The sequence below is a fragment of the Notamacropus eugenii genome, chromosome 1 (genome assembly GCF_028372415.1).
Source record: "Notamacropus eugenii isolate mMacEug1 chromosome 1, mMacEug1.pri_v2, whole genome shotgun sequence".
NCBI lineage: Eukaryota > Metazoa > Chordata > Mammalia > Diprotodontia > Macropodidae > Notamacropus > Notamacropus eugenii.
This window is the reverse complement of record NC_092872.1, coordinates 619,088,279-619,097,412: the sequence shown is the minus strand read 5'-3', so window position 1 is coordinate 619,097,412 and position 9,134 is coordinate 619,088,279. Positions and strand designations below refer to the sequence as shown.

At 46.6% G+C, this 9,134-nt stretch overlaps 1 protein-coding gene across 1 annotated transcript; it reads right to left on the bottom strand.

Annotated features, from left to right (window-relative positions):
* Positions 1-1,930: 1,930 nt before the first annotated feature.
* On the bottom strand, positions 1,931-7,871 carry NKX6-3 (NK6 homeobox 3). Its single transcript, XM_072645280.1, has 3 exons — positions 7,346-7,871; positions 5,156-5,325; positions 1,931-2,437 (listed from the first exon to the last, which is right to left on the bottom strand). The coding sequence occupies exons 1-3, from the start codon at positions 7,722-7,724 to the stop codon at positions 2,198-2,200; spliced, it is 789 nt and encodes a 262-aa protein (XP_072501381.1). The 5' UTR covers positions 7,725-7,871; the 3' UTR covers positions 1,931-2,197.
* Between the last annotated feature and the right edge of the window lie 1,263 nt (positions 7,872-9,134).

Genomic DNA, 9,134 nt, shown 5'->3' with positions numbered 1-9,134 from the left:
ATCATTGCCTAAAAAAGTCTCCTCTCAGAACCTGTGAAATGTCATCCTTTCATTTTTAACTACTCCAGTTAAAGGCAACTAGGTAGTATAGTAGATAGAGTGCTGGACCTAGAGTCAGGAAGACCTGAGTTCACATCCAGCCTTAGACACTTAACTAGCTGTATGATTCTGTGCAAGAAATTTAACCGCTGTCTGCCTCAGTTTCCTCCATTGTAAAACAGGGATAATAACAACACCTACTCCCCAGGCTTGGTGTGATAATTAAAATGATATAATATTTGTAAAGTGCTTTGTAAAACTTTTCATATATATGCATATGCATATGTGTATGTGTGTATTCATACATCGATATACATCCATATGTGTGTGTGTGTATGTGTGTGTGTGTGTGTGTGTGTGTGTGTGTGTGTGTGTGTGTGTAAAACCACCTCTCCTTGCTGAGGGAGAGGGTTCTCAGTAGCTAACTCATGTGCTTAGGAAGCAAGTTTGTCATGAAGCGGAGCTTTGACAAGTGAGAAGGAGATGTGCAATAAACATAGCTAATTTTCTACAGTAGAGAAGAATCATGCCTTTCACAGAAACTCGTGAGTCAAGGGAACGATGCTGGGACTTATTTTTATTCGATTTCCTTCAGAACCGTAGGTGATCAGTAAGTGCAATGTTCCCCTCCTGCAGGGTAGCTTCCTCCGTCACTTCTGCTCCAACCCCATTCTCCCTCCCACCCCATGAGGCTCCCAAGGCTGCTGCCTCCCTTCCCTATCTCCTTTGCTCTGCTGTGACACAGGATTCAGTTAAACTGAAAGCAATTTCTTGCTCTCACTGGCCTCCTTCTCTGGGCTCTAGGCACTGGGACTATATGGAGAAAAGGAAGCACACTGAATCCACAAGCCCTCTCCTCACAGCTACATTCCCTATTCCCTCCACCCAAGAGAACCTGGAGGAAGGCAGGAGACACAGACTTAGGGCCTGGTCTCCTTTTACTACTTTGTTCTGTCTGTGAATATGCTTGGATGTCCCATCTGGAGATGCCTCATTCAGAGGACAACTCTGGTCTCTCACAGCCTTTTTTCCTGTTTTTCTGTAAGTCAGGGAGGTCCAGGTGTGGAGTGGAGAAGTCCCAGTGGGCATAAATGCTTGGGATTTCTTCCAGGCACTCCTCCCACCCCTGACCCCACACCATCTGCCATGGCTCTCACCTTAAATTCTCCCCCACTGCAGAAATATAAAGTCTGATGGCCAGATTGACAGAGGGAGGGCAGAGACCTGAGCATTCTAGGCAGAGAGAGGAGGGGAGAAATTTACCATGAGGCTTCCCTTAGGGGTATATATGACCTTCCAGTTTGGACTTCAACCTTTATCACTTTGCAGCTATGAGCCTTTCTCTTTTCCCTTAATCCAAGTAGAAACTGTCTGAGTTGGGGATTCTCTCTGGCATGGGTGGCCAATTGGGGTAAAACAGCCCTAATGGCCATATATTTTTTATCTCTCTTCTCTTCAAGGGGGAATCCAGATGGATTATGAAAAAGCTCATTCTGCTTTTCTATGACTTTTCTATGTCTGTCCATTTTCTGATAACTGTGATGTGCATACGCCCCCAACCCTTCTGGGCATCCTTGCTTATAAAAGGGAGAAGAAAAAGACCTCCCTCTTCTGGGATCTATCCAAGAAATTAAAGTCAAGGGGTTGGGGAAGGTTTCACTGATTCAATTTATTTTCCTCCTTTTCCCCTTTGCTTCTTTCTCCCTCATGCTCTTTCCCTCCTTGCCCTTTCCCCCTCAGGGGTCAAACCTCATTCACACTCACCCATTTTCATGAATCTTCACATTATCCCTCTAACAGAATGAGGGATGGTGGGGGTGGGGAGTGGGGAATAAGGAAGGAGAAAATGATGCAACTACAATTGGTTTTAAGCTAAAAAGAAATTCAGACCTTTTCAGCAGCTTTCAAAGTTCTATTATCTGGCTTGGCCTAATGAGATATCAAACTTGAATTATCAGATCCATCTCCAGCTGAAACAAGACTGATGCATTTTTAAATGAATGGATTTTTGGCAGACAATTCATGGAGGTTCTTTGGTACACACCGCGTGTGTTAAAGGGAAGGGGAGCAGGTTTTTTCTTTGGGGGGAGGGGGAGATCTGATAACACAGAATGGTGGGGATGATGGGCACTGGGTGAGGGATGTTGAGATAGCGGCCTCAGACATTGTGAGCCCCCAGGCTGAGGACGGAGAAGGCCGCCCGGTGTTTGCGCAGCAGCAACCGAATCTTCTCATCGTCTGAGTCCGGATCTAAGGGCTTGTTGTACTCATCATCCTCGTTTTCTGAAGCCGTTCGGTCCCCGCCTCCACCGCCTCCTCCCGTGGACCTCGTGGTGGAAGATGAAGGCTCCAGGGCGCTCTTCTTCCGCCATTTGGTTCTTCGGTTCTGGAACCACACCTACAATTGGAGATTGAATTAAGGGAAAGGAGACAGCTCTTCTGAAGCCCCGTACTTGATGGAAAGTGCCCTTCCCTTGGGAAGCGTTTCCGATCATACACAGAGAACCAGACCAGTGCTGAGAACTTTCAGATCAGGTCTCTCTTTCCCGCCCCCCACCCTCCACCCCACCATGTTACCGTGGCAGGCATGGGTACCCTCGGGTCAGCATCGACAATAGCTGATGTTAAACCCAGTTCACTGGCTCCCCAGGGGAGGACGTTCTCTCTCACATTCATAGCCCTTCCTGTCCCTTAGCCTAATACACAATCACAGAAGCTCTGAGTTGGAAGATCGTCTAGTTCAACCCATATTGGATCAGAAAGGCTCCTCAGAAATACACCTAACAAGTGGTTAGACCTCCTGTGAAGCGGAACGAGGCAACCGGTTCTATTTTTCAGATTACTTGTTATAAAGTTTTCCCTTCCCAAAGCCTAAACTGGCCTCTTCATTGCTTTAGCAGCTTCTTGTAACTGAGCAGAAAGGTCCAATCCTTAGAACAGCTGTCGCATTCCTTCTGGCACTCCCCAATCTCTTTTCCGAAGCAAACATCTTTAGAAGCTTCGATCTGAGATCATCTCCCTTCTCTACTTAAGGCACTACTTAAGTTTTTGTCTGAGAAATTCGTTTTTCTCCCTTTAATTTAGATTCACAAAATGTTAGAACTGTAAGGGAACGTAAAGATTATTTAGCCTAATGTCGAAGGTCACCCACCTAGTACTGGCATTTATTCCCTTTATATTTATGTGTCTATATTTCCACGTAGATTTTTAACCCAGAGCCATTGTTTCATTCACTGTATTTATATTTCCAGCACCTAGTGCAGTGCCTGGCACTCAGTAGGAACTTACTAAATATTTGTTGATTGATCGATTGATTAGTGGTAAAGCAAGAACTTAAGCCAAGGTTTTCTGACAACCAGCCACTTTATCATGCTGTCCCTTCCTATTAGGTACCTTTTCCACTCTCCAAGAAAGGAATCCTTTTCTTTCTGAAACTCGTCTAGTCTTTCAATCCAATGTTATTTCTGCGTTTCGGTTGGGGTTCCAAGCTTTCTCCTTCAATCATTACAGCACAAAGCTCCTCTGGAGGTGCCTTACCCAGCTCAGGAATAGGAGAAGCTGTGAGGGGCTGGGGGCTAGAGGGCATAGGGACTATGCCAGCTCGTACCAGCCTTGGTCAGTTTAGGCTGGTGATTATGAGAAGTTAGCACAGTACCTGGCACCTAGTAGGTGCTTAATAAATGCTAGTTGATTGAGTATATTGGAAAGGAAGGATTGTACCAAGGGACTATCAAAATGTCAAATGAGTATTTCACATCTTAGTAGCACTTTGATACAAGGAGAGTAGGATGAATTTAAACATAACTTCACAATTTTCTGCTTCATAAAGACATCCAAGAATATTTCCAACTTTGTTATACTGAAAACACTGCATAATCAGACACGGTAAAGAAGATATCAAATAAGGTAGGGACTGAATTGTAGTGGAAAAAGCAATGGTATCAGATTCAAAAGGCATTAGTTTGCATCCTGGCTCTGTCATTTAGTATCTGTTGGACCCTGGGTAAATCCCTGAAGTGCTGTTAGACTCAGTTTCCTCATCTGTAGGATGGCTCTGGTAATACCTCTTCCACCTAATCTCACAGGATGGTTGGATAATGACTGTAAAAAACACTTCATAAACTCTCAGGTGCCCACCAAGTGTCAGCCATGATTATATTATTACTAAATGGTATCCATGAAAAATGAATTTACCTCATTGATTTGCCTATGTATGTTTCAGAGGGCCTTTGCAGATTCTTACCACTCTTTGAGGTCAATAGTACATATATTAATAGCTTATATTTTATATGCCTCTTAGTGGTTTATAACATGTTTTCCACAACAGAGCCATGGATATGTGTAGTCCAAGTATTATCAGTGTATTCTCATCCATAAAATGAGGATTGTAATGGCACTCACAGAATTGTTCTGAGGATCAAATGAAATTAATGAATTTACAAACTTTAAGTGCTTAAATGCTATTCAGATAAATGGAAGTTGTTGTCATTTCCATTTTACGGATAAGGGAATTCATCCGCTGGGGGATAAGTAACACTAGAACCTTGTCTTCTGACTCCTAAAGAAGAATGCCTTTTACTACATTACATGGGCATCTTGAGATTTCTGGCTTTATTTGGGGCTGGAATTGGGTAGGTAAGGAGTAGCTTAAGTTCAAGAAGTGTGGTCCCTGCAGATCTACATTAAGTAAAACAAATAAGTGACCACTTTTCTGTTTGCTTTGTTCTTCCTTGCCTTAATTCTACAGCCAAGACTTTCTTTCTTCTCCAGGAAGCTAGAAGGTGGATGTGGGGAGGTAGGAAAGAATCCTCAATTTAATATCAGAAGTTAAGGGTTTGAATTCCAGACCTGCTATTTATAATCTGGGTGACTTCCAGCAAGCCACTGCTATCCCCTAGTTCTTATTTTCCTCACCTCTAAAAGAGGAGGAGGATGTCTGAAGGATTTCTAAGGTCTGTCAGATCTAAAATTCCATGACCTTATTAGAAATTAGATGCCAGGGCAGGAGACAGCAGGGCTGTCCACCACCCAACTTTTCTACCTACAGTAATGTCTCATTCCTACCAAGACCTTTTGAGTTCAAACCTTGAGACATAGCAGGTAGGTAACAACTCACCTTCACTTGGGACTCTGTCATCCCCAGGGAGTAAGCCAGGCGTGCTCTCTCAGGCCCTGCCAAGTACTTGGTCTGCTCAAAAGTTTTCTCCAGGGCAAAGATCTGATGTCCGGTGAAAGTGGGTCTGGTATGCTTTTTTTTGTGGATGCTATCACTCAAGGGGTCTGGGGCTGGCAGGAGGGAGGAAGAAGGCAAATAAGTGAGTGTGGACTGCAGTCTCAGATAACAATTATTGGAAACAATTTGATAACAATCATTGATTTGAACTCATGTCTAAACTACCCTCGAGATGCTAAATCTCTCAAAGGGTTTTGCCCAAGGAAGACATCATTATCCCTTGAGCAATGCTCTACCCCCAAGAAGTTATGCAATACAGTGCCCTCTTCAAAAGCCTTGCACTTGTGGGAGTGTGCCCTTCCTTTGGGCAGCATTTCCTGTCATATGCAGAGGACCAAACTAGTACCAAGAACTTCATGGCAGGGCCCCTTTTCATGATACCACAGCAAGCATGGGCATGGGGGTGGGGGGGATGGGAACTGATGTAATACCCTCATGTCAACATCATCTCTGGGCAGTGGATTCTCGTGTCTCTGTTCTCCTAGCTCAAATCCACTAAGAATCGAGATGAACCCAGAGAAGTGGTTAACAATGGTCTATAGCCTAATCATAAACACATGGACAATCCATGTCTACAACTTGTTGATTGGAGCCAGTCTGGAAAATCTAAATCAGGAAGAACTGAAGAGGTTCTATTGAATCTTTTTCAGAAGGGGCTTGCTGGGCTCCCTGACCAGGCTGACCTGACCCTGAATGGGTCTCATAGGGAGAGGCTAAAGGCTGAAGGCTATGCAGCATTTGTATTGAGCAAAGTAAGCAGGGTTCCAACTTTCTGTTTCTGTCCACTTCCCTCTTCCTTTACCCTCATTTTGCAGTTGAGACCACTTTTGGTGCCTCCCTTCCAGGATGGTGGAACATTTGGAATGAAAGCTGCCCAGCAGTGATTAGAGGGAGAGAAGTCTGACAAAATACACTAGGATCCTGCCATAGTTCAGGTGAGGGGATTGGGACCAGGCAACAAGCTTTCTCTAAAAGGAGAGAGAGAGAGAGAGAGAGAGAGAGAGAGAGAGAGAGAGAGAGAGAGAGAGAGAGAGAGAGAGAGAGAGAGCTGAGGGCTATCTGTCGCTTTGTGACAGGCTTTCTGAGAAGCCCAGGCTTGACCTGAACCTACAGAATAAAGAGGTCTTTCCATAGGTATTTGAATACTTTTCTGACTATAAGCCTGGCTCCACCATAGCTGAAGTATCTGTGGGGATGACGGAGGGCAGACAGGAAATGGGAGGAGCCCTGGGATTCCGACTGGCTGACATTCCATCCTCCCTTCCCTTCCTTTCCCTGATCCGGATGTGGGTCCACCGGTAACAGACCTACACTCACAAAATTCCTACCCTCTCTCCTTGTCTTTCCTCAACTCCTTTCCTGATATTTTAGCTACTGGCTGGAATCAAGGGGGCACCTCCCTGTGATCCAACCAGAAACTGAGTCCAGGAAAAAGCTGCTCTCAGGTCAAGGGCATGCCCATGACTCTGGGTTCTGGCTTAGCTGCCAGATGGATTGGACCTATACTGTGGTAGGTGGTGGGGAAAACCATTTCCCCATTTTCCCCAAATCAAAGAGATGGGGAGTACTCAGGAAATGGAAACAACATATAATGGGAACTGAAGTGATAGGAAGACTTCAGTAAGGAAGGGGGCTGATGGGAGTCTCTTCCAATGGGACTGAATACTGGTCACATGCTGTGGACCAAAAATGGCTACATGGACGCTGGAGACATGCATCGGAGAGGGTGAAGAAAGGCTGATCTGGAATAGAGCTAAAGTGATAAGTTCCTCAAGTATGGGCCCTAAAAGGTCATGCCAAGTGAGGTCCTAAACTCACTAGACCCCAAGACCCCCAGGAGACAAGGTAATTTAAGTGGTGGATGAGTAGATACTTGTGGAGGAGTTAAGAGGAAGACTGAGAAAAAGGCCTGGGAAAGGCAGCGTTAAGGACAGATTTCCTAAATGGCAGTCCACTTGAGCATGTCTGTATTCCTAAGATTTCCCTTTTTATTAGGTCTTCCTCCCTCCCCATCCAGGGGCCCAGTCCTATTCCCTGGAGAGGCTAGTTGGGGAAGGCAAGCCAAGTACTCACTATTACTGCATTGTCGTCCTCTCCAATCCTGCCCAGGGTCTGCCCAGCAGTTCCTGCTCCTAGACGGATACTCATTGCCGGCCTTGGAAAAATTCCCCACCTGGGGACCGTAGTAGACACTCTGGGAACCGAGTCCACCAAAGCCAGCCACATGGGGATAGCCTGAGAGAAGGCTGCTGTTTGGAGTTGCCACTGGTCTGCTGAGGATATCTGTAATCCCATGGGGGGTCCCGGCAGCCAGCTGGGTGCCCAGCCCTGGGGGGCTGAGTTTGTAGAAAGAATTCTGCACTGAGTACTGGCACATAGGTGCCTTCATCTCAGAGAACTGGGCTAGCGGCGTGTTGTTCAGCAAGAAGGTCCCTTGTAGGTTGGATTCCATGATCTGCTGCCCCCTCTCCCCAAAGCTGGGGAGAGGAGACGTTGGGGGTGAGGGATTCCCTTGGAGTCCAAACACCCAGCCCCTACAGTTCTAGCGTCTAGGCTCCTGGCTGAGATCCCATAGCAGGTCTGCAAGGTCTGCGCCAACAGCGTAGCCCACGGCCTCCCCGTCAATCCCCCCCCACCCAACCAGACCTGAGCATCCGGCCCCCACCCTCGGCCTTCACCCACTGCGGCTTGTAGAGGGCGCTGGGCACCCACGTCAGCTGCTTGGAACTCAGTTTGTCCCTAGAGTGGGTGAAAGGTCTAGCCAATGTGGTTCCTGCTCAGTTCTCTGTCTCCGGACTGGAGGCTAGACAATACTGTCTCCCTTAGGTAGCTTCTCCCTACTCCTCGGCTCAAACCATTCCTCTGTTTTTGAGCCAGGGGTCCCTCCATGAGAAGTTTTAACTTCAGGAGAACCAACATTTCCCTGATAAAGATATGGCCTATTAGAATACAGGGCCAAGACTGGCTGAGCCAGACGAACTGTGTTGCCATTGGCTAGAGCCCCGGACGGGCCTCATATTGGCTTCTCCTGGACAAATTGCACTTTGAAAGATTGACTGTAAAATCAGTGTGTGCACGGGAGCGCATGTGTGCATGTGTGTGTGTGTGTGTGTGTGTGTGTGTTCATTAGCTCGGCAGGTCTTGAAGCTCTCAGTTCATCTTCAGAGGCAGTCCCTCCCCCCACCTCCCTCGCCATATCCCCAGGGCTCTGAGAAGGTGACACCGAGGACCTCCTTAGGGTTTCTGGGGCTGTATGGGCATCCGAAACCGGAAGAGGCCACCATTACAAAAGCCCTTGAGTGACCCGCTCACCTGAGACAGAGGTACCTGGGCTGAGGTTTCTGCCTGAATTTCCTATAGCTCTTGGCTCTCTGGCTCTGTCAATGGAGGTCGCCCATCCCTGCTAGGCAGATGCTCTCCCCAGGTACTTGGGGACTCAGGACTCATGCCCCAAGTTCTTCCTGGGTTTGGAGCAGCTCTGAATTCTCTTACTCTGCTAGGTCAGCCTCTGAACATAGAATGCAGTTCAGGGTGTCTATATGTTTCATTACCTTCTCCCTAACATGAGTACAAGAAGAAGAGGGGATGGACCTTGGGAGCCTGTGTACCTGGGGCTGGGAGGTAGGTGACTGCAGGTGACAGAGGGCTTTAGAGCTGATTTATATTTGGGTGCTCTGGATACAGATCTGAAAGGGATTTGGATTTATCTTGTTTCTCTTTGGAGCTAAGGATGACAGGCAAGTCTAATAGGCAAGTCTAAGGTGTGTATGTGCTCCCTTTATTTATATGCTATGTAGTTCTAAGAACCCTCCATTTCTGGCCTGTTTGTTTGTTTGCTTTTAATCAATCCCTATTTAGACAA

Coding starts and splice junctions, on each gene's coding strand:
- NKX6-3 (XM_072645280.1), bottom strand. CDS start 7,724: ATGGAATCCAACCTACAAGGGACCTTCTTGCTGAACAACACGCCGCTA. Junction 5,326..7,345: donor AGGACGACAATGCAGTAATA/GTGAGTACTTGG, acceptor CCCTCCTGCCAG/CCCCAGACCCCTTGAGTGAT. Junction 2,438..5,155: donor TGACAGAGTCCCAAGTGAAG/GTGAGTTGTTAC, acceptor CTCCAATTGTAG/GTGTGGTTCCAGAACCGAAG.